The 26,615-nt window shown below is 39.0% G+C and overlaps 1 protein-coding gene across 3 annotated transcripts in view; it reads right to left on the minus strand.

The window, feature by feature from the left end:
* Window positions 1–20,321, minus strand: part of Pc (chromodomain protein polycomb) — a 38,396-nt gene extending 18,075 nt beyond the window's left edge. The window contains exons 1-2 of one of the 3 annotated variants that reach the window (XM_074087401.1): window positions 20,222–20,321; window positions 6,397–6,790 (exon numbers count right to left, since the gene is read on the minus strand). In XM_074087401.1, the coding sequence (XP_073943502.1) occupies window positions 6,397–6,465 (69 nt within the window). In that variant the 5' untranslated portion in view covers window positions 6,466–6,790; window positions 20,222–20,321. Of the gene's footprint in view, window positions 1–6,396; window positions 6,791–7,415; window positions 7,553–7,580; window positions 7,633–20,221 lie in introns of those variants that run through there. The other 2 variants (XM_074087402.1, XM_074087400.1) reach the window with 2 other exon arrangements.
* Between the last annotated feature and the right edge of the window lie 6,294 nt (window positions 20,322–26,615).

Consider the following 26,615-nt stretch of genomic DNA (forward strand, 5'->3'; position numbering starts at 1 on the left):
CGGAGCGTCAACTTGTCTCTTTTTATGTCTCTGTAACGGTGTCCATGTTCTTTGATGCCGTTTCGAATTTCGAACGTGGAAGCAAGATCGATGATATTTAGTTTCTTTTTAAATGAACTTAACGTTGCGTTGGTTCAAAGCTGCCAGTAGGTTGGTAAAGATATCGGGTTATCGAATCTGCTACAGCTACCAAAAACTGTGTGAAATGTGCGATCGAATTTGCATAGTGGTTCTGCGTTCCCAGTCGGCGCAGTAACGGAATGCTACGCAAGTGGCGCAGACAATGCCTTCTCTCTAATTGTGTGGGGCTCCCATATGACGTTTCCCCATTCACCGCTTTAATATTCGGAGCGAGCGTGTACGCGATTAAGTATGCTTTCTAAATATAGGGGGACTCTTCACATAGTTTTTTTGAAGGGTGGCAGGCTCGGACTGCGTACCTACGGAACGGGTATATAAGCTCGTAGTTATAATATCGCGCGAGGGATAATTTTGACACTAAAATCTATGGAATCGACAATTGCTATTTTAAGTTTATTTTTTAATAATAGTGAACAGGGTATTACTTAACATTAAGTGACGATATTTTTGCTTAAGACAGATCTAGACTGAAACTAAATAAACGAGAGCGATAAACAAATAAGAAAGGAGACACTTAGTCAGGTCATAATTTTTTTTTGCGGATTTTATTACATTTTACTATGTAAGTATGCATTCTAAAAACCTTTCTATTCCATTGAATCTAAATTAAAAAAAAAGCTCTTTTTAAGTCTTCTTTTATTTGGTGATTTCTGGGTTAAATGGTGAGGTACTATCACGCAATAAAGAAAAAAAAAAAAAACAATGTATAGCAAAAGTTTAAAAACCTACACATTTTTTTAATAAATATTAAATTGTCAATGAATACCAGTCCACTCTACAGCTTCCCTTGTTCGGTTCGCGTTTTTTATTTCATTCCGATATAGGGCCGGGATAAAATTACAGCGCGGCATTGTCAAGCGATTATTTATAGAAAATTTGGTCGCTTTGTGTCGCACCGTGTCTCCCTGTCGCTTCCGAGCCTCCGGGTCCGGGCGCATGACCCCCAGATAACGGTGTCTTTTTAATTTTTTACCTACTTTGACCCGTGAATTGAAGAACCGTTGCAATTTAATTTTTTTTTACTAGTTCTGTTGTTTTTTTATTCGCATGGAGAAAAAAACCAGAACTTACTGTGTGGATCTCAGTGGACGTTGACGTAAATTTATTAGGTATGGTACGAGTATCTAGGTCAACCAACTTGTTAAGGCTAGTAGGTATGAAAGGTCTAAATAAAGGTTTTAATAACAAATAGCCACCCTCTACTAATACCTTACAAGTCACAAGTGTAGTAGTAAGGGCACTTAATTTATTATTATTATTTCTAGCCGTACGTAATGTGTGTGCTACGCTACGAAATGTTTGGATGGCTGTGATATCTGCACAATGTTAAATTTGTAAAAAAACACCTAATTCCAAGGGTATGGGCAAAATGCTTACCGGCTCTATAACGCTTTTTGTTTGGAAAGTTTCTACTTGCACAAATCCACACGCAACAGATAAATAATGACTCTTCTAATAATTCATAACAGCGCCATCTCTCCGTTAGCCCCCGAACTACAGCGCGTAATACTAGCAAACGTGGTGGCATCTATCTGCACGCAAAAACAACAGACGCGAAGGTAAGTTGTTCGGCTATTATGGGAATATTTATGGCAGGAGCGCTCTTCATGGAGAAAAGAAAGCAAAAAGTATAAACGCGTCCATCAAAGTCAATTTAGCTAGCTTGTTTCCCTGAAATAAGACTTGCGGAATGTATTACTCGCTGGCTATCAGAGTGCTAAGCGCTGATTGGTCGATGGAACCGGCGGGGAGCATGCGCGTTCGACATCTGTTCGGTCGAAGCCGAATACTGGCGCGTTCGCTCCGAGATACCAGGGCCACACGGCCCTGTAGGAGTTACTTTACAACATGCCAGCTGCAGCACAAAAATGTGCTCTATTCTAACGTTCCAACGATGAAACTTAAGTTAGTAGTTCCGCTAGGTCGACGTAAGACCGTGCCGATAGATAGCAAGGAAAGGCGATATCAGATAGAAATAGCCTTTACTACAATAAGAGATGGTTTAAATCGCACTGTAATAGATTTATTTATATTGGTATTAAGTAGTTTCCTTAATTTGACGCAGCAGTGCCAGTGCCATAGAGGCTAACTTTGGCTGCAGCTTGTCATAATGAATGAAGTTGAATAAAGGCCTCGTTTTACGTTGAAATAGTACTATAATCGAAATAACACTACTTTATTACCTAATTAAATGTTAATTAGTCATTTGCAAGTCCATTTGTATAACGCAAAAGTTAATGTCGTATATAGGTAGGCTTCTTAGGTAGCAGTCACGTTTCACGTTTCAAGAGGAAACGAAACAAAAGGCAAGACAAAATTAAGCTCATTTGGAAATATCCTAAAAATTTCATAATTTACGTTCTTATTGTAAAGCTCAATGTCAGTTGGAAATACCAAGGTAAATAAAATTATATAGAGGAAAGTGTTCGATATAAATACATTTTGTTCACAGCCTGGAAAAAACTGCTGATAACAACGCTAAACAAATTACAAAGCTATTGTTTGATATTGCAACGTAGGTAACTATGGTATAATAAATAATGGCTTTCGGATTTCAAATACAATTTGAAGTTCTCAAGAAGGTGGATTGCGTTACGGGTTTTACGTATGAGGAAGAAGTATTCAAATCTAAGTCTTTAATAGAAAACAATCAAGATACAAGAAAAACAAACGAGCAGGTGCTATAACGAGAAGAAAGTATAATAATTGTGAAGCACAAGATTGTTCAGAATTTAGGAAGCAAGAAATGTTTGGATAGTGCTTCGGACAGTGGTTTGAAGTTAGAGTTTCATGTTTAATAGGTTTAGTGAAATATTTTTAACCCATAATAGGTAACGACGTAACGACTGTTCCTAGCTTTAAGATCTTTGTTAAGAGTGTAATGACTGATATTGTAGGTAATGGCTTAGTCTTGTTTTATTTATTATGCGAAGGAGGCAAACGAGCAAGCGGGTCATCGATAGATCATCAAAGGACAAGTTTTTATATCTTAAAAACGGTAGTCTGTGTAGTCTCATCACCCTAAAGTTGATTATCGTTTGCACGTCATAAAACAATAATGTCGATAAAACGTGTCTGTCAACTTGAAAGCTCGACTTTAGCGACATATTCATTTGATAGGAAGTTGTTTAATTGATAGCCCACTTAGGTATTTGGGTGGCCTTACAAAACAACAGAATTAATTAAAATTCCAATTAGAAGATAAGGAATAAGAGCCATAATTACTACTGTAATCCCTATTTTAGCACTTTTGAAAGGTAATTTTGAGTGATGTAATTTATAAAATCGGCCCACGTACGTAGTGATAGCGAATTGGTAGAATTCACAATGGCTTAAAACAATCTATGCTTATATTTATCTTTATATTCTTGGAACTTAACCAACACCATAGCAAGCTAGGTGAAAAGTCAAAACAAAATTAAAATCTAATTCTATCAAGATGGTATAAACAATCTCATAATATCCGAAGCATCTCTATTTTTTTATTTAACTATTTTACGTGGAAATCAAACCAGTTTTAATGGACAAATTGCGTTGGAAGTTCTTTAAGGGGGTAGTTTTGCAGTGTTGTAGTTTCTCTTGCAACCACAGAAAAAGCAAAGTTATGGAATGTCAACTTGACTGTTTGATCAATTGTGGCAAAACATTGGAACAATATATCAGCTTGGCTGCTGAAACTTGATCTAGATCATTTGTGAAGTTGTGAATTGTGAGGTAAGATTGAAAAGTTTACCTGCAATTGGGTATCAACTTATCAACTGACTAGTTTTGAAGAAACACGTAAGTAATGTAAGTTTTAGATAGCAAATAAATATTTCTAATACGTCAACTTATTTCCTGATAATACTAGTCGTTCATTTTCGTTCTTACTATTGTAATTCTATATATCCATGACAAATTTCAAGTCAATTCGACCTTTGAGTCAAATTTAACATGCAAATTTGGTCACAGAAAAACCCTTCAGAACGGACAAGTGTATCAAAATAAAAGCCTGTAGCTCAGGTTGCATTGGTAAATAAAATCATACCGCACGATTAAGTTTAATATTGCCACAATGACGCTAAGAAGTGTAAAGTTGGATTGATAAGCTAATTTTATTGTAATAGTGAAATAAATACTTAGTATGACGTGTCTACATTAAATAAATAAAATAAAATAAATAAATATAACGGGACAATTAACACCAATTAACCTAGTCCCAAAGTAAGCTTATAGCAAAGCTTGTGTTATGGGTACTAAGCAACGGATAAATATAATTATTTAGATAGATACATACTTAAATACATATTAAACACCCAAGACCCGAGAACAAACATTCGTATCTTTCATACAAATATCTGCCCCGACACGGGAATCGAACCCGGGACCTCAAGCTTCGTAGTCAGGTTCTCTAACCACTAGGCCATCTGGTCATCAAACATTGTCTCTCTAATTCAGTTTTGGTTGCAAAACTTGTATTCAAACAATTTAAATTGATAATGTGCTTAATCGACTTCACAATCCAAGTATTAATTAGAAACCATAATGTAAATAGATAAATTTGATTTGATTGAATTTGAAGTTCAAGTTTTACATCTAGATTTAAACTAAAATGTACTATTTTTGTTATAATCCGTTCTAAGAAAATGATAGAATATTTAATTTGAAGTTCAAACTCAAAAATTTCGAATATGAAGAAGAATACGAAGTCAAGAAATCATGTCAAGATGAGGCACATGTGCCTGATCCTGTTAAATCGGGTAGATTCCTGGGTAAAAAAACTTTTTAGTTCGTCAGTTAGATTATTAGAAAATATTAGACACGTATTTTTTCTTTCGTCAATCAAACAAAAAATTATAAAGATGTTCGAGTGGGAGCCCGTGACGTCACTCCTTAGTAAAAAGTGTACGTAGGTGTGACGTCAAACGGAACTAACCGGCTGTATTTAATTGAAAAAAGAAAAAATACGTCTTTCTAAAATATATATTTTAGCAATACTGTATAACATCTACGTATTAGAAAAAAATACCAATAAAGGCCTAGAATATAGAACAAAAACAATCAATAAAAACTGTTATAATAATAAAGCACTCGGTTTCATCTGCTTTCTTTTCTTGTCTAAAAGAAGCTATATCAAAAACTTTTCTGTAGTAAAAATTGCAAAAATGTCATGTCAATGCCAAGTCGCAACCAGATTCAACCAAGCAAAAACTTCAATTCATTAAATGTTAAAGGTTGACTGGTAGAGAATCTTAAAGTTAAAGGGATACATTCGCCTGTTTACAGCAGGGGTCAAAGATATCTTTAATACACTGTAGTAATTGTCACTGTAGGTAGGTATGCCTACTGACAGTATTATACCAAAGTTCAAATACGAAGAGACAGCAACAAGGTGGTACAGTGTAAACATATTTTTGACTTCGACCGTACATTTATTTTAACGTTTGTCAATTATGGTTATTTCTTTTCTCTTATATCTTATAATTATATACAATAAAGATTTTCCACAAAAACGTATTAAAATATTCTGAGCGGTAAAAAATCTGGTCCACAAATGTATGCAGTAATAGGTAATTTAATTTTGTATGTCGAGTGAGACAAATGTTGAGCCGCTGTGTATATAAAAAGGTACCTATTAAAAGCTCGCTTAGAATATAGCTTACTGGGTGGGCGTATTCCAGATAGGGATTCAATAGCCTCCCACATGCTGAACTTTTCGGGTGACCTTTATCCGTCAAACCAACGACATGCAGATAAACAGATGCACAAAACAAACAAGAACACGAAAAAAAACACATTTTATTAACGGAAGGGTTAGTTAGTAACAGGATATAAAAAAGACAACAATGACACAAGGCTACCCTCACGGCTGAGAACTTGTTTACTGTCAAAAACTTAATATAATCTCAAGACATAAAGGAGCATTCAATTTCTCAGTGGGGCCCTCAATTTCAGAACGTACGTAAGGGGAGCCCTGATAATAATAAGCACCGATAAACACGCGTTAAAGGAACAGGACCCCGGCCGTCTCAACAGCTGCTGCCTCCACAATGCTCGGATTAATGCACCAAAATCTAAATTATAATCAGACCATGCAATGCATGCATCGTACTAACTACAAGCACCAAAGCGTGTTTTAATTCGCAAACGAAAACAAGCAATCCGTCCGTTGTTATGAAGCATTCAAAGCTGATGTCGATACCGATATGTGTTGCCCAAATGCATTGCGAGAAAAACGTGGGGCGTATGTTTGCGTAAAAAATAATTAAAGCTCACCTTTCTAATCCTCTTCTTCATGATACGCTCGGCGGCGTAAACGCTGTCGCCGAGACCCATCTTATGCATCCCCAGTTTGGCGGTAAAATTTGTTCAACAAATCCAAGAAAAACACTGCAATCCAGTAAGTGTAATCCAATCACTGCATCCGAGTGGTAAAACACCGCAATCCGATAAATAATCTCTGACACAAAACTGTTCAAGCACTGTCACTGTTCAAAGTTGCCGCGCGAACGATCCTCGGTTCTTGATGCGGAGCGACGCAGCCTTCTCGTCCGGAGTTGCGGCAGAAACTGAAGCAGGGGGGGTGGTCCCCGCTCCGCGCGCCCCGCTCGCCGCTGTGCGCCCCGCGCCAACAGAGCGCGCCACCGGTACCCAAACAACCGCTCGATATCTGTAAACAAGTTTTATTTTCATCAACATGTGCCTTATTTTCAGTTAATAACAGCAGCACGTTTTATGACCGCTATAAACACGATTAACTGTGCACCTGGATCAAACTATTAAACTATATTTGTAATAATAGTAGTATATAATGTATTATTGTTAGGTATATAAAGGCACCCTATACATATAAAGATTAGGTACAAGATTATAGCTAAGATGTAAGTATCACGCATAGTTTTACTAACGATAAAGTGATCACAGTATATGTTATTCGCAAAAGGAAAGCAGTGTTGTCATTGAAGCGGTACGGCGCGCTAGGTAGGTAGGTATATTCGGTTGTTCGGCAGTCGGTGAATGCGCCGCGCTCGGCGGGCGCTTCCCGCGGAGCCACGCGCGGCGTTGCCAGCGCGCGCCAGCTGCGAGAGAAACACCGCGCTACCCTATTATTTACGCGCGACGTTGCCACACCGAACGGCCTACGTTGATTACGAGGACACCGCTTTTACGTTTGATCATCCGGCGCTACAATGCTTGTTTAAAACGCGATTTTGAATAGATACGCTTATTTCATTTAAAGTATTAGGTTTAGTACTAGTTTAGGAATACTAGGAAGAGGTAATTTTAGATTATACCTGTGATAGTAGCGGCTAGGCCGGCTGTGACGACTGGCACCCGAAACGCGTCGTTTTACAACTAAGATTATGCCGGTAAAACACTTCAGTTAATTTGATTTCACTGAAAACGTCAGCGAAAGCGACCGGCTAACAGAGCGCGCGTGAAGTAACTAAGGCACTCACAGTCGTCTCGAATCGGGTCGGTATTCGTGAGTCGTCGGTGTTCGCGGCCCGCGGGACGCGGGAGGGGGGTGCCGGGCGCATATTTGATTGGCCGTCGCGCGCAGGCGGCGGGCGAGAAGCGGAGCCGGCCAATAGAAACGCGCGACGCGGTGCCCCGCCCGACTTAGCCCGACAGTTGCGTGTTTCTTTCTCCCTCTGGTCGTTCGATTTTCAACTTTGTTTTTTGTGCGTGGCTCATGTAGAAAAATAAACGGACATTTTGGATTAGTGCGAGGGGCCCGGATGCGGGCGAGCACATGCATTGTTGTCAGCTCGAGACGTGAGCGATAAATATACAGCGTGAGTGACGCGGGCGCAGCGCGTGAAACACCGACAAATATTACTCGTATTGTGTTAATGTTGACAGAGCTAGGCGTCATGGGCATGGTTAGAATGGGCATCATCATTTTCTAGACCAGTTTGCATAAGATAAAAATTTCGTCCAAGAGTTCATTTAAATATAGGTTGAATTTTACTCTTAGAACAGGCGCAATAAGTCTTAGGAGTTATGGAAAATAGCCCGCTACATCTTATTATAGATATATGCCTATGTGTTTCGATGATTCATTTTTATTAGGACGTCTATGCATTACGAGTATCTACGTAGTTACTGAATACCTGCGTCTTCCTTTGGAAGTTTTGGAACTTAACGTCGTCCCACTCGTATTCATCGCAACTGTACCACCTCCTACATCATTTGATGGAATGAAATGGTGATTGTGATGATAGTGAGGTAAGTATTAGGGAAGAACCTTCATACAATCCATTATACATAACGATGTTTCTTTTGAAGATGTATGGAATGTCAACATGATATTTGCAACGAAAAGACTCCACCCTGGTTGGAAATTGAGGAGGGCTTATTGTGTAACGCACTCGGAATTACAGTGGCTTTCGCCGCTTCTTTCTGTCGAAAGGAGCTGTATGATATGAGGGTAGAAAGAGATGGTAAAAGTCATAGAACATGTGTTCGCGAGTGCTCGTGCGTTAGACAATACGGCCTTATAGTGTTCTCGAGTGGCGAATGCATATTGAAAACTGTTCGAGGTGTAGGTAGGTAGGTCTCCTTCGAAAAAATGTAACAAAATTAAATAAGTATCTAACAAATCGAAAAACAATATTCCAAAAGTAATGTTAGGCGCGTATTAGTATTTTGATTAAATTCGGGTTAATGGTGGAGAGGGGTGTTAAATTTTAACACAAATACTCTATTAAATTGATCGCGCATAGGATAATCGCGTTAAGAACGTCGTACTCGAAGTACTCGACGAACGTACCTAATTGACGAACTATGATTTGTTTGGACGAATCGCGATATGGACGAATTACGATATGGTCGGGCGTTAGGACGAACCGCGCTGAAGATGCTGGACGATAACGTAACGAACTACGTAATGGACGAGCTGCGACTTGGGTGAATCGCAGGTACCTATGTTGGACCAAAAGATATCAAATTGAACAGGGCATCATGATTCATGACCTGTTTTTTTGGCAGATGGCAACCCTAGGGGCCGCAGCCCGCAGTAGGTAGGTACTGTGGTTGGGGAAAAACGAAATAATCACTCTGTGTACCAAATGATATCATTTTGACGTCATCCGCACTAAAAGTTCGATCTCTGCATATTATGAGTCATCGAAGCGGCATCTGTATGATTGTACCAACCATTCTGCTGACTGCCTTAGCTGTCTCTGCCGGTGTGGACACTATATATACCTACAGCATGTAGTGACTTTGACCTGAAGTTCCATGTCCCTTCCAAATTTAGTGATCTCACTGGTGATGTTCACAACAACGCCCTTACCTACTGAGGTAACAATAATATAGCCTCCAAAATACCTATTACCCCAAAACAATAACCTGAAAAATGAGCTTCCGATCTCACCGGTGATGCTCATGGCAGCCAACGTGTTAAGTCAAATATACATAACTGTACTACTACTATATATGTAATAAATTCAGACACAGGGCGTGTGCTTGAAAGTAACAATTCTTACATATTGGAGAGTTACAGAAGGTATGTCTTCAGATGCAGACTTCGCACGCGACCGTTGTCAGCGCGGGCTCTGCACTTGATTAAGGTAGAGCGAGATTGTCTGATGATATCCGCAGTAGAACTAAGGTTACCGACATAGCCCGAAGAATTGCGAAACTGAAGTGGCAGTGGGCGGGGCACATCGCTCAAATTCAAATTGACGTTCAAAGTATTTATTGTGTGCTCGCAGGACTGATGGCCGATGGGGTCAGAAGTTTCTCGGATGGTGTCCGCGGACCGGGAGACGAGCTGTCGGCAGACCTCCAACAAGATGGAGCGGCGACCTGTGGTTAAAATCGCGGATCGCGGTGAATGCGGAAAGCACAAGACCAGTCTGAGTTGAGAGCCTTGGGGGAGGCCTATGTCCAGCAGCGGACGTCTTTCGGCTGACATAATGAGAATGTTTATACCGCTTCCGCGCCTCTCAAAAGTCGCCATCATGATTTTATTTTGTAACTGTAAACTGGAAAGTGGCGCTCCTTACCTTCTGACAGTACCTGATTTCATTCTGTGGAGAACGTACCCTACCCACTTGTTTGTAGGTACAAAAGGACTTGAATCTTCCAAAGAATGATCAAATGGAATAGCGCTACGTGACAATATCCTTGTTTAGTTTTCAGGACGTGCTATGTGTGGATGAGATTTCTATCTTAAGAGCTTTTTGTCTTTTAGTCGTGGACTGGACTGGACGCTAGGCTAGTGGGCAGCGGGGCAGGCAGTGGAGCGGCGAGCGTGTTTTTAACCCCCGACGCAAAAAGAGGGGTGTTATAAGTTTGACCGCTATGCTTGTCTGTATGCCTGTGTGTCTATGTGTCTGTATGTCTGTGTGTCTGTCTATGGCACCGTAGCTCTTAAACGGGTGGACCGATTTGAATGCGGTTTTTTTATTTGAAAGCAGGTTTTCTAGCGATGGTTCTTAGATATGTTTTATCAAAATCGGTTCAGCCGTTTTATTGAACTTTGAAGTAACAAAGTCGGCGGTTTTCTAACTTTTTGTTGGTTAGGTTATCGTTTTCTGTTGACTGCGGGGTCGAGACACTCGTTGCAGTGGGTGCCTGCGCGCGCACACAAGAACAGAGAAATAGCTCGCCGCGCCGCTGCCCGTTTCTCTGTCCACTTGAGTCCAGAGAGGCTACTACGAAACTCGGAATTCGAAGTTCGTATCGCACCGTCCCTTTCACTCGCGTATTAAATGACACGAGCGTCAGCGGGACGGCAACATACGAAGTTCGAGTTTTGCACTTCGTAGCATATGGCCAGTTCGCGGCCTGTGTCTTATTTAACCACATCACAATCACGCGTGGCTGGAGGCACGGCGCGCTCGCTTCTCTGTTCAATGCGTGGCTGAGATGCTCGCTGTACAGTGGTTACCTGGCAGCACACGCAATGAATAGCGAAAACGCTCGCCGTGCGGCTGTTAAACGCGTAATCGAGATGGCGCTGGTAAGAAAGCCCACAGCGACAACGATTTCTTTTAGAAATATCAATAATAGCTTTGTTTTTGTTTAATATCTCCGGAAGCGATATAACGGTAGGTAACATATAGGGCAGTAGAACAATAGATTTGTCTTATCTAAATACCTACCCGTCATTCCCACGCATCGCATCAATCGATGACGTCAAGATAATGTCGGAGTTCTAAGCCGATAAGCCCGATAATATCGATTTACCTACTGAGCGAGTTTTTGTTCTTAGAAATTGACAATGGTCCAATTTCTTAAAAAAATATAGGTAAGTATTAGGTTGTCAGTTAATTAATTATAATTAACCTAACCAACAAAAAGTTGAAAAACAATTCAACAGGCATCTCAAAAATTACTAGACCGATTTTGATGAAACATGTCTAAGAATCATCGCTAGAAAATCTGATTTTAAATAAAAAACCGCATTCAAATCGGTCCACCCGTTTAAGAGATACGGTGCCACAGAGAGACAGATAGACACACAGACATAAAGACACACATAGCGGTCAAACTTATAACACCCCTCTTTTTGCGTCGAGGGTTAATATGTAAGAAAATATATCGAAGATGTATTTTTTCTTTAGTCAATTAAACAAAAAAAATATGAAAATAGCGTTAAAGTTCCGCCGTCGCACTTTTTAGCACGGCGTCACGTCACGGACACGGTACTCACCAACTAATTAAAATAATTTATTTTACACAAAAAATATTCATTTTTTACAATCAATGGTCAATGAGTTAAATTACTTAAAGTGCAATATCTCAAAAACTGCTAAACCGATTTTGATAAAACATGGTCTAAGACCCATCGCTAGAAACCCTGCTTACAAATAAAATCATTCAGGTTCATCCGCTTAACAGCTACGGTGCCACAGACAGACAGACAGACACACACACACACACACACACACGCACACACACACACACACACACACACACACACACAGAGAGAGAGACACACATAGCAGTCAAACTTATAACACCCCTCTTTTTGCGTTGGGGATCAAAAACTAATTTTCTACAATAAGCGTCGTTTCTACAAGATTTAGTCAACATAGGTCTACAGATTCATTCAATGGAGAAATGTGTTGAGATTCACGAATCAAAGAAGCATTACAAAATTAAACAATATCGAAGCCACTAGGTACATTTGTCAAATCAGAAATGAGGAGGTACGTAGAAGAGCGAGAGTCACCGACATAGCCAATGAATTAGCTCGTTGAAGTGGCAATGGGCAGGCCATATAGCACGGAGAACAGATGGTCGTTGGGGCCGAAAAGTTCTCCAATGGAAACTGGCAGATCGGGAGGCCAAAGAACGAGATGGACGGAAAACCTGGTTATAGCCGGTGGATGCAGGCCGCTTCCGACCGAAGCAACTGGAGACTGGGGAGGTCTATGCCTTACAGTGTACCTTCGTCCTACGGCTTATATCAGGATGATGATGGTGACATTTTGTCTAGATCAGACTAGATCTACCTACGTATAAAAGTCGGCTGTAGTTTACGAATTAGAGCCTACAGAAGCTTTTTGCAGAAATAATATAGGCATATTCAGAAAACGATAAGCTTGTCGTGAAAAGCATGGGCGGAACCAGCTTTATGGCTAGGGGGGGTGGGGTTGTCACAGGTCAAATCCATACTAATATTAGAAATGCGAAAGTGTGTGTTTGTATGTTTGTCCGTCTTTCACGTCGAAACGGAGCGGATTGTCGTGATTTTTGGCATAGAGATAGTTTATGGGCCAGAGAGTGTCATAGGCTACTTTTTATCCCGGAAAAATGCACAGTTCCCGGGGGAACAGCGCGCGATAACCGAATAACACGCGGGCGAAGCCGCGGGCAAAAGCTGGTTTAGTTATATATTCGCAAATACAACAATAAAACAAATAAGTTTGAAAGTTATAAACTTAACCAAGCGTTACGGCGCCACTGTACTGTACGGCGGCATCGTATAATACTCACTAGGTATCCTACGATTAGAGTATGAATTGTAGAGTAGGTATGATTCTAAAAGATCTATCACCGATTGGATTTACATAAACGTCATTACAACTACCTAAATCCAATCCGTTATTTAGTAGTTATGCAAACACGGGCGGTCGGTCCCAAAGGGTCGGGTTCGGCGGGTTTTTTGTTTATTTATCGGCGCTGACCGCGGGTTCGGGCTTCGGAGATCGTTATCGCGCGCCAACGCTAGACACCGAACACCGGCTTGAATACTTTGAATTTACACGTTAACATTAAAAGAACTTGATGGTTTTTATGGACGTTAATTATCTGCTTCTAGGTGTTCGAGCACAGAACTGTTATTGTGTATTTTCTTGCACAACCAATATTGCTATTTTTTCGCCTCTCCCACTGTACCTAATTAACAATGTGCACACGTTTTTTCATGTTTTCATAGCTTGTGGATTACGGTAATCACCAATTAAGTGAAAGTAACCCTTTGTGGTACAAAAAATAATTAAGTATTACCTAAGTACTTCCATAGTCCGTGTTTCGAGCAATTTACTTTTATACAGACTGAAATGGGAAAGAAAATCTTCATGGTCTTTTAGACTTATGTGATTTTAGCTCGTGTCACATTTCTAGTCTTCTTGTTCCTCTTGGTTAACTGAAAGAATTAGGAGCACCGACCTGTGGTCCAGTATTCGAATTATTTTTGTCTGGAGAAGACCACCAAACTTAAGTAGAATTGAGCAAGACATTGCTGCTGCCTCATCCACATTGCTGGGCAGAAATCGACACCGATTGGGTTCTCTGCGACGAGTATCGGAGCAGGGGCCGGCCAAAAAGGTAATGGCGGGATGATTTGAAAATTTCGACTCAAATTGTCAAAATTTTGTGAAAAATAGAGAAAGAAGTTTGTGTACCTATACTAAGAGCGGTTCTGCACTACGCTCTCTCTCTCTCTCTCTCTCTAAGTTCTCGAATGAAGAACATCACCGATCGCCGATTGCAGCGTAGAACGACCAACGAGATCCAGGCCGATTCCAACCAAAGCAACTGGAGGTCTATGCGGGAAGCAGAAACAGTGGACGTCCTAACGTCTGATATGATGATGATGATGATTACGCACTAGACCCGATTTTTACCATCTGATTTCAAGTATACTCTGGACCATATTTTCCTGGTTAGGATCGGACGTAGTACGAAACCACTCTTCCTGCGGCTTGTTGCACCTAATGACAGACACCTAACAAACGCCTCTCTCACTCTCCAGTTTTCAACGAAAATGTTCACATTTCATGTCATTTCTAGGCATCTACTTTATACCTAAAAGTATAAGCATTTTAAAATCAGGCGCTAATTGTGGTGGTCGTTCAGTACCAATAACTACTTATGTAGGTATCTACCTATACAAAAAGTTTAGTTTTCGAATCGGAGCAATGTCAAAATAATAATAGGTTCTTCAATAACCCTACTTATATTATAAATGCGAAAGCTTGTGAGTGAGTGAGTATTTTTGTTACTTCTTCACGCTGAAACGGCTGGACGGATTTAACCCTTTATAAGGCCTCATTTATTGGAGCATACCTACTACCACAGAATCAAAAGCAGCTATCGAATACAAAGAATATTTTTAAAGCTAGTCGTATTTTCAATAATTACAATGGAAAATGTGACATATTATGAAAGCAATAAGGTTCAGCTTCCAGCTCAATGCAAGTGGTCGCTAAATCGCCTCTACCTTATTAAAGGTTAAATGATATTTGGTAAAAAGTTACTTAACCTGGATTAAAACATAGGATAATTTTTATACTGATATTCCCACGGGATAGGGATAACATCTCGTAATAACAACCGCTGGGCTTGAGTCATGAAATTTGCTATGTAGGTAGCTGGACGTCTGAAATAACAAAAAGGATTTTTTTATCCCGATATTCCCACGGGATAGGGATAAAATATCGAAATAACAGTCTTGAAATTTTGGACAGTTGTTCTTAACACAACCTCAATGAAGACCACGATATAAATTCTGGGAATTCCCAGGGGAATTTTGTAAAATGCCGGAATTTCAATTGTAACTACCAGATCGAATAGTTTACGCGTGCGAAGCCGCGAGTAAACTCAGTATTCCAATATAGCACAAAATATAAAATTTCTGTTTTTGATGGCCCCGGCTTTCGCTTACTTGATCTTAGCACATATAGTACGTTTAACCGTTAGCTATAGTATCTTAGTTAGGTCAATTGGTGTCAATTGTCCCAGCCGTTACCAGTGACTCCGTCCGCGTGGAATTCGGTTACCGCTATCCCGCGGGAAATATGCAATTTATCGGGAAAAAACTACCCTTTGTCCTTCTCCGGGACTCAAACTATCTGTATACCGAATCTCATCTAAATCGCTTCAGTGGTTTAGACGTGATAAAGTTACAAACATCTTCACAAACTTTCATATTTTATAATATTAGTCCTAGGCTATTTCGGAAGTTTTAAGTGCATATTTTGCACTTTATTAGTGTTTATATAATCCGATAGATACACTGAGTGTACGAGTACTTTGTAAGTTAATCTGTTTGAGCATTTATTAGACGAAATAGTGAAAAGATAAAGTTTATTAAAAGCAAAGAAGAGATTAAAGTCGACTTTTGTTGGAGTTATTTAAAAATACGAATACCTAACACAAAGAAAAAAAGATAACCATGCAAACATGGAAATAAACACTTGCGTCATATTGCATATAATTCATTACTGTCGTAAAACATTTATTATCTGGTGATATCGCTACATTAGCTACCAGTTACGCGACGTTTGCTCACGGAAATATAAGATACCTAAAAATGTGAACGGTTTTCTTTGATAGTGTGCAAAAACTTAGTAGAGCAGATTACTGCGAGATACAATTTCTACCTATAGGTCCATACCATTATAGAAGACAAGCTTTTGCCCGCGGCTTCGCTCGCGTGGTATTCGGTTATCGCGCGCTGTTCCCTGAGGAGCTGTGCATTTTTCCGGGATAAAAAGTAGCCTATGTCACTCTCTGGCCCATAAAATATCTCTATGCCAAAAATCACGTCGATCTGTCGCTCCGTTTCATACATACAAACACAACACACTTTGGCGTTTATAACATTAGTAAGTATGGCTTATTGATGTGGCTGTACAAATTTCGTTTTATTTAGTTCCGTACCTCAGTTGGCACTTATAGGATTATTTAGTTGTCCATCTGTCTGACTATCTGTCTGTAGGTCCGTCCGTCTTTCAAGACCCTTTTTCTGAGGAGCGCGTGGCATCAAGCTAAAAATAAAGTATCAAACACAGGTCTGCTATACCCCTTGTCAAGTCAAATTTCTAAGGCAACAGAATCAAATTATGTAGCTAGGTATCTTTTGATGTGTTTCCATAGAAATTGCCCGGGAATGAAACCTATATAAGCCGCCCAATTCTGGCATTTTTTTTGCCACCTCTGTTCCTTTGTTGAGGTGTCGTGAGACTTGGCTCGACCCCCCAAACCTAACCTGAGATTATGCAAAATCTATATTTTCCGAGCTAGGTACAGTCGAGTTTATAAACTTCTGAGCAATAATTTGATCAAAAATATCTGAACAGCTTTTACGCCGTTAACAATAGAGTCGTGTTATATGCTAGTTTTGGGCTTTCGCATAATTAAACGTTTCGTGGAGAGTGAAGAAACATGATATGTTAGGTACATAGGTATTTTTGTAGCAAACTCAACACCGTTTTATGCGGAAAAATCACCTAGGTAGGTACATACACAATATTTGCCAAGGCCTTACCTCTCCCCTGCGTGAGATTGGATGTGATTCGTATTAACCTCCCAAAATAGAGCTCATGTAATTAATGGATGCCCTCTAGGCAGTGTGTTGGGTTATAGGTAATAGCTACGACATGGTTCTCTAGGGATGGATATCGAAATAGAGACAGATCAAAGAGGAGATGGTGGAACGACCTTGATGCTTATCAACTGGGATGGCAAGATCGTACCGTCCATAAGCGAGAGTGGTGCAAAACAGGAGAGACATTGTTATTGACAGCGTGCAAAATGTATCCGTTTTATTTGCTGTTTAGTACCCACAGTTTTATAATATAGCAATATTTCATAACTTGTTTATTTTTAGGCTATATAGTACCTACCTATCAAAGATTATTTTTTCTGGCAACTGAAAGAAAACACACAGCAAGAATAGAGACTTGAAATTAGGCAGATGCATATTCCTTGAAAATATGTAGAGCTGCCCTGAGATGGAATTTTTGAGGATTTCCAAAAGATTCGAAAACTTCCCATTTTTTTATTCTTCCATGAGGATTAAAGCAGCAGCATAGATGGATATGAGAATACGGAAAAGTTTGACATTTGATAGAGCTCGTAGCGTAAATGGTTTCAAGACCAATGATAATGGTATTGGTCGGATTAATTTATAGTCCTTTTCTTAAAGATTTTCTTTTTTATCATCATGGTTTTAATCATCATGATTAACAACATTTTATCGACTCAAATTGCGCAAATAACGCTTCAGAAAACAATGGGTGACCATTACAAATAAAATAACCTCATCATCCGCAATTATCTCCAAGCGTCATAAATTATGGCCCGCCTTTGGAACCCACAAAAAACCTTACCCGAACAGGTAAACGCAAAACCTCCGCTATATATGATTATACACAAAAAATAAGCATTGTAAATAACATTCGGTATTTTTGAAAAGGTCTGACAGACAATAAAATTGTCAGGGAAAATACCGATTGAACAAAATTCTTTTTCCTTTCTTATTTGCATCTTTAAAGCATAAACCGCTTTGTAAATGTTGTTGGTATTACCGTTGCATTTAATAAAGCGATGCAGCGCTGTTCTGTGTGAGATCTGAAAGTGGAACCCGAGCACCGGAGGCGCCTTGAGCGTAATAACAGAGGGGTAAAATTCGTTTCGTATTTCTCAAGCGAAAGCGGACTCTGTCGCGCTGTGTTAAGGTGGATAGTTATGCGCGGGCTTTTTTGTCTGGCATACATAAAGGGGATGCGAGATCGAGCAAAATTTGCGCGCTGTAATGAGTCTGATTTTACAATGGATGTTCTGGGAACGGCGTTGCGAATTTGAGAGCGTCTGGCGACGCCATGTGGGCTTTGGACTTTGGGCGCTTACACAAAAAAAGTTGCGAATTAAGCCTTTGTTGTTTTTGGCGCGCTTGTGTCTGCTTTATTTATTGGAATATCAAACGGGAATTCGGGATAAGGTTGCTGCTGTTTTAACGCTGGCTCATTGTGAATCGTCCTCATTTAGATTTAGAACAATAAGCGGATGGAATTCTAAAACCTTACTTTACCTACTTGTGGAAAAAGTTTAGATAGGTATGACTGTATGACAAGTAATGTTACAAGTTACAAAGGTGGAGTTCAAAAACCATACAAAACAGCCACTAAAAATAAACCATACAAATGTTCCGTTGTGATACGAAAATTACTTGAACTATGAAAATTTCCGAGATATTTATCGTTTAGCGTGAAAGAGTAAGAAAAAGGTATGCACACAGACATACATACAACATCTCAAATATTATAATATCAGCAGAATTTGTAAGGAATGGCAATTATCTATAAGCGTTGTCCACGCTTTCGTCTGCAAAGAATTCGTTCATCGCTAGGTATCCCGCGAGAACCGTAAAATTCCGGGATAAAAACTATGTATTAAAACAGGTTACAAACTACATGTGTGCCAAATATCATCCAAATCTGTCAAGCAGTTATGGCGTGATTGAGTAATTAAGTAGGATCTAGGTGTAAAAGTATGTTCAAACGAAGGATTCTTTGTTTAAGTAGACTTATATTATAATCATACTAGCTTTTGCCCGCAGCTACGCCCGCGTAGAATTCGGTTATCGCGCGCTGTTCCCTCGGGAACTGTGCATTTTTCCGGGATAAAAAGTAGCCTATGCCACTCTCTGGCCCCTAAAATAAATCCATGCCAAAAATCACGACGATCCGTCGTTCCGTTTCGACGTGTAAGACGGACAAACATACAAACATACACACACACACACACAAACACACGTGACACGCTTCCGCATTTGTAAATAGTATGGATAAATGTAAGAGAAGGGAGACGGTACAATATACAATATCCTGGTAAAAACCTCTGGAATCCTTTATTACCAGACAGATGGGAAAAGACGAGGAAACGACAGACAAAGCAAAATATCACTTCCGATGCTACACACGTACTCCGACGGGTGTCGTTGGCACGTATACTACTTACCGCTCTTGCAGACCTTTTTGTCCATTATTGGACGTAGTCATACTTTGCCGATTACATGTATAAGTGAGTTATGGTCGAGGTTTCTCTATGATATCCATTCAGTAATGAGGAGATACGTAGAATAACGAGGGTCACCGACCTAGGCAAGCGAATTAGCTTGTTGAAGTGGTAATAGGCAGGCCGTATAGCATGGAGAACAAATTGCCATTGTGGCCGAAGAAATCTCGGCTGGTGTAGGAGGATCGGCAAGCGCAGCGTTACCCAACGAGATGGATGGATGACTGTTAAAGCCGCGAGTTCACGGTGAGTGCAGGCCGCTTCCAACCGAAGCAACTGGAGGTCTATGGGGGAAGCCTATGTCCAACAGTGGACGTCTACGGCTGATATGATGGTGATGATGTGGAAGTACTTCTCAAAAGCTACGGGGACAGTTTACGCACGTGTTTACAATTTTTTTATTCAAAAATCCCTTATAGTCTTCGAGTAAAATGTTCTCGACAAACGGACAGGAAAGACAGGTTACCTACTATTTCCACCATTTTGCCTTCGGTTGATACAGTTAGATTTGGCAACTTTACCGAAGCCTATGACAGAGAAACTGACAGGAAGAAAAGGCTATATTTTAGCTATTTGGCTATGGTATCGTCAATCGTCAGATCAGAGAGTATTATACCTAGTACCTAATCAGATTTGGCAACTCTGCTGAGGGTTAATGTTGGGATGAAAACTTTACTACATGCAGTTTTGGAAACTAAGATTTCTTAGTCAAAGGATTTCTCAAGCCTTATGCGAAACGCTTCGTTTCTTTGACTATCCTTAAACTTTTGTGTAAAATAGTCATTGACATCTATGTGCCGGGAGGTACATAGATGTCTATGAAAATAGTACATACCTATTGGTTTTCACCGACTTCAATCCCGGTTATTAAGAGCTTAGAAGCTATATTTCTTCATTATCTAATAGGATGAGATAATTAGCTTGAAAAGAATAAACCTGTGCAACTCGCAGTTTTGCTTGTCAATTGACATAAGCGATACTATTTTGTTACGCTGTATGTATAGGTAATAAGATGAAAGAGATCTAATATTTGACCAAGGAGGGTATTTAGCTCTGACGAAAACAACAAAATTCTTTCCCAGACAATGATACACACACATACAGTGTTTTTTAAATGGACAGTGTTATTTAATTGCTATAATTATTTAATGAAAGCCATTAAAGAAGGAGAGGGGGGGTCTAAAGTAGCTAAAAGTATCTTTACATACGTAATAAATGAATGGCATGCAATAGCAATAAACGGTGTGTTCGTAAATGTATCGTCGTAAAAAATGTGACCATTGTCAATCTCATTTCATGAGGTAGTATTTTTATGTTTTAAAACTGAACGCTATGAAAATTACACTTACCAGTACTATATAAATCTACACGAACTATAAATATATAAACGTTCTCATTGCTTCAAAAATAAAAATAAAACCTGCCCAGACTCACAATTCGACCCTTTAGTGCAGACGAAATGTTCGAAGAGATAAAATTCCCTGGCCTTTTTAATAAAATTACGTCGCCCTTCAGGCGTTAGGGATGGTAAGGGAGGGAAGGGGGGAGAGGGAGCGGAAATTGAAAACCCGGGCTTTGCCCACCCTCGCGCTTATCTTACACTGGCACTTTTATGGGTGCGTTCAAGTGTGGATTCATGGCCAGTGGGTTTCCTCGTGACTTTAATTGGCATTTAGTTATAATTAAATTGGGTGTCGGAAGACGTAGCATGGTATAGGTTTAAATGTGTTGCGTTTTGGTTTCTTTTATATATTAAAACAACTGTTGTCCGCGACTCCATCCGCGTAGAAGTACCTATGAAAAATAGTTTACATCCTATTTTCAGACCTACCGAATATACCCACACAAAAAAATAATAAAAATCGGTCAAGCCGTTTTGAAGGAGTTTGGTCACAAACATTTTTGACCCGAGAATTTTATGTATTAGATGTATGCAGTTCTGATGGTTTCAAAGGAAGACCAGCGCCGTCCGTAACGGCATTACGCTGATTTGGGACCATTTCGTGACCGTGATACGTATTTTAATTGGTTTATTTTATTTTTCTGGGCCCGCGTGGGAACTATGGCCCAAGTCCTCTTGTTATGAGAGGAGGCCTCTGCCCTGCAGTGGGACGTATATAGGCTGGGATGAATGAATGAATGAATGAATTTTTCGTAATGTCACGAATAAATGTTTACGAACAAAAATAATGTTAAATTTACGCTGAACGCTGCTAAATTAGTCAAAAATGACACCTATGACATTTTCCTGCCTCGATATGTCATCCGCCATCTTGTGTCCAAAAAATAATGTCAGATTCGCATTTAACGCTGCCAAATTAGTCAAAAACGACATCCATGACGATTTCCGGCCTTGAAATGTCATCCGCCATCTTGAATCCAAAAAGTAATAACATATTCGTGATAAAGTATTCGTGATAAAGTCTATTCGTGATAAAGTTTTCGTGATAAAGTCTATTCGTGATATAGTTTTCGTGGTAAAGATTTTTCGTGACAAAGTCTATTCGTGATATAGTCTATTCGTGATTAAGTTTTCGTGAAAAAGTTTTTCGTGATTAAGTACTGACACGACGCCCAATAACACGCATCTTTTTTAGTAAAATGAGTGTAAGAAATGTTGCAATTAAATAAATACTGAGTACCAACTGCTTTTTGTTAATTAACATACTTAACGCAATCTTTATTACACGGGAAAAGTATTAAAACCAAAAAAAAGAAAACTAACGACTCCGCAAACCACTAAAACAAACCACACAATTTATTTTCTACCGAAAAATCGACCTAACGACAGATTTAATAGAGATTAGAGTTCAATTGGCGGGTCTTGCGCACTTTGTCTTAGAGACAATGGCGGTTGAGGCCCCATCCGTCATTGTAATGTCCATTGAAATGTCACTTTTCCCGGTCCAGGCGCAAAAGTTGCTCTCATACGACGCGATGAATGACTGTTTTGAAACTGCTTGAATATCTATACATGGAGTATAGTTAAGAGCAATACCGGCCAAGCGTGTGTCGGGTCAGGCGTAGGGTTCCGTTTATGTTGACATAAGATTGTTTTACTGGGCCTGCATTAACTACACTACACAAACCGAAAAGTACATATTATAAAATACAAATTTCGCACAGTCAGCTTACTTGAAATAGATAAACGACTTTTTGATTCAACTCTTTACTTAATATCTTTTTCTTTTCTTCTTTTTTAAATCTTCTTTTTGATAGCGTAAATTTTTATTTTATTTCTTTAAAAACAAACTGTGAGAAGTTAATCATGGATTGTACATGTACCTAATTTTCGTTGATGCATTTCCATACAATCTAAACTAAATATCTGTATCAAATTTCAAATGAATTCTTGCTCAAAAAGTAAGTGAAATCGGGCATCCAAGATTCGATCTTAGCAAACATACAAAGAGGCAAACAACAATTTTGATTAAAAGCATTTTAAAACAACGAATAAACACAAACAAGGTTTATATCAGTAAAGTTACTAAGTATTATAAGTTCGAGATATGTAAATTCAGCTGAGAAAATAAGCAGGAAGCAGGTGCAGTGCCCAGATTTGGGAAGGACTCAGGATGTCTGGCTTAAGCTAATCGTGGGAAAGTTATTTGTAAAATTTTATATGAATTTTACTTATGTTTATAGGCGGGTTTTTTAAAGCGCCTTCGCTCGTCCTTTATCCGGACAGTAATTTAGGAAATTTTTATTTCGCAACCAACGATTGACAACTTCATCAATTTATCTTTATACAACTACACATTTTACAAATAACTAATTTTACCTAATAATCACTTAACAAATTTTAATTTAATATCGTATTCATTGGCAAATAGATTATTTAATAAATATATCAAATAGTAAATTAACGTACGATCTATACAAACGTTTGATATATTCTTAGTTTGTTTGTCAAACGTTACCTATATTTTATAACTTTAGTACATAATTGCTGTTACGTTTTAAAACATTCAGCCCGTATTATGGACATTTGGGCGGAAGTTCGTTACCAGCAAAGTACGTAGGTTAGAACTGCGACCCCACACAGAAATGAATTGCTAACAGAAGAGTCGGTTAGGTTAGGATAAATTGTTTTAATAGTCATACAGAAGGATAATCAACTTAATAATCACTATTATTAACTATGGAGATTAGATTAGAATTTCGACAAGGCGCGTAGCGAAACAAGTAGACGGAATAGGAGCTCCGCGAAGCGGACCTCCGTCGACTGTAAATGCCGTAAACGTAGGTTGTCAAAAAGACTAAAAACTTGTTATTATGTGTTAAGTACTCGTATAATTTTGAAATATCTTTTTGAACCTTGTTGAACCTTTTTGCGTAGGTAATGAAAAATACATAAATGAAAATAAAATATTTGATACATTCGTGAATATACCATTTGCTAAATGATTAGTTGTCAAACGATAAGTTTTAAATCGAAACATTTAAGAAATATACCATTTGCTAAATGATTACTTGTCAAACGATAAGTTTTAAATCGAAACATTTTCGAAACAACATATTTGATTAGTATACGAAACGTTGGTTGCGAAATGAACTTTTGTCAAACAAGTTTCGGCGAATCATTAGTGAACCCTCTGCTGGCTTCTGTGTTCCCTGATAGCTACAATCTGGCCGTCTTTAAATCTAGGGTGAATGGGCATTTATTAGGCAAGTTGTGCTCCATGATCCATGTTAGTCCACATCTTATACCTTCGCTTACCATCAGGCGTGATTGTGGTCAAACACAAGCATATTTCTGAGTAAAAAAAAAGATTAACTAACGAAATTGTGGGCAAAAGCTAGTGTAACATAAGATTAAGAGATTATGAATAACTGGGCAAGCCATTACAAGCATTCTCTACAAAAGAGCATAGCTAATAAAGAGCGGAAAATAACCATTTTGTTTCCCAAACGTGTGTGATTAACTGTTTCTTAATTAGAATTTAATGACACTACCGATCGATCTATACTTATCAGCCGAGTGGTATCGTAGCAAGTCGATACCCGCTGGATTGCCTAAATTTTTAACGTGACATCAGTAATGACTAAAGGCTATAGTTTTGCTTGTTAACTTCGAAGTGGTGTCTGAAGACGAGACTTGCAACGAATAGTATATTTGGCCATACCGAATTTTCTGCGGGCATCCTAGCCGAACAGCAGGGCTACTACGAAACACGAAACTCGAAGTTCGTGTCGTGCGGTCCCTCTGACACTTATACTATTTAATACGAGAGCGAGAGGGACGGTACGATACGAACTTCGAGTTTCGTGTTTCGTAGTAGCCCTGCAGTAACCGAATATTCGGCTAAAGAATTCAGTTGGCGAGTGATGCGGAAACTTGTCTCGACATGGTCATTTCTCGTTCGTTTGTTCCCTTCGACTTCTAAATTTTAATTACGTTAATTCAAGTCCCTTATCATTCATTTTATAGTTTTTTTGATGTTTTTTAATGCTTCTCTCTCTAAGTATCCGGGTTGCTTAAAGAAAGAGGTCATTCCACGCCATCTACCTTTTGAATTAAACGAAGCTCTCATCTTTTTCGTACTCGTACACATGAACTCATTAGAAAGGGATAGGTACACGCTTTGTCCTCAACAAAACCTACCCACGCTCGCTCAGTATGAAACATAGCGAAGCGTGCTTTTTCTGCATAGAAAAGCATCCGCCTGAAGAGCGTCAAAGGCTTTATTTACCATTCACATAATTAAACGGTCATACAATATGGTCATTATTGGCTTATTAAAGGAATTTGTAAGGCCATATGGCAGCCATGTGTCAATGCACTTCTTTCATTGTCCCCTCGTCTGCGGTCGAAGAAAGTGTCCATTATGTCTAACTCATTGTTTGATGGTTAGATTAATTGCCCGTTAATGTTGCGTGACGGCACGTTGATGGCTCATTCTGAGTTTTATCGCAATTGACGGTAAATATGACTTCATTTTGTTTTCAGTGTTGACAATAGTTATTATGTTGTGTTCAGCGCGAATTAATTCAGTGTCAGAATAGGGAGTGCCGATTTTGTTGGTATCTCTCGTACATGCGAAAGGTTGTGAGACTTGTGAGTGATTTGGTGTGAAGTGTCCCATGATATTTATTTATTTACGTACCTACCTACATAAGTATTTATGCGTGTGTGATGCGTGTGTGGTGCTGGTGCGTGCATGTGTGTTTTTTACTTCTTTACGCTATAAAGGCTAAACGGCATTCGATGGAATAGGCTACTTTAAACCCGATATTCCCATGAGATCGGAATAAAATCCTCACAACCGCTAGGTATAAAGGCACGGTATTTGGCACGGTTTTTTATTATGAAACGTTAGTAAAAATCATGATGAGTTTTTCAAGTCTTGAATTTCAATTCAAATTCAAAGTAAGAGTTCAAGATAACGGGCTAGTAGGTTGGTACTTAATATAGAAGGAAGAAAATTGGGATTAAGTTGAGCATATCTGAATGTAACTATGTTATCTGAATTCAAAATTATTACCTAGTGAGCTGAAAAGCAGGTCATTAGGAAAAAGGATTAGTTCCCGATTCGTCGGATACTTGTTTTGTCGGAATTTTTCAGTTAAAAAACTACGGAAACACATCATTAAGTCTATCATTATATCTAATAAAAGGTAGACTTACATTATCAAAAAATAATGATTGAACAAAATCAAGTCTAATCCTATATAATCCTAATATGTATTTAAGTATTATCTATCCATATAATTATATTTATCCATTGCTTAGTACCCATAATACAAGCTTTACTAAGCTTACTTTGGGACTAGGTCAATTGGTGTGAATTGTCCCGTGATATTTAATTATTTTTATTTATTTAATCCTAAAAACCTATATTAAAAAATCACCCAAGTCGTTGCTATTGGGCAGGGTGCCCATAAGGCTGGCTGCGTTTCTTCGTTGTATGGCAATGCCGATACGTTGACTGAGGAAAGAGCCAGCCCTATTGCCACCTGTATACGAGGAATGGGCAAGATTCTATTTACAAAAATTCTTAAGTTTTTTTAGCTTCGGGTCCCCACGGACCAACGATTTCAACAGCAAAAGCCATGCGGCTTTTTATATATGAAGTTGTTTGCCAGATTCTCATATTTATCTACTGTATTTTGCTGTTTCGGCCATTGCAGCCGCCGCACCCGTGTTTTATGATGTCTTAGCAAGATGATTGAATAAATATAACTATGATAACTGGCATAACCCGTTTGGACAGTCTCTAACAGTTATT

The sequence above is a fragment of the Choristoneura fumiferana genome, chromosome 5 (assembly GCF_025370935.1).
Source record: "Choristoneura fumiferana chromosome 5, NRCan_CFum_1, whole genome shotgun sequence".
Lineage (NCBI taxonomy): Eukaryota > Metazoa > Arthropoda > Insecta > Lepidoptera > Tortricidae > Choristoneura > Choristoneura fumiferana.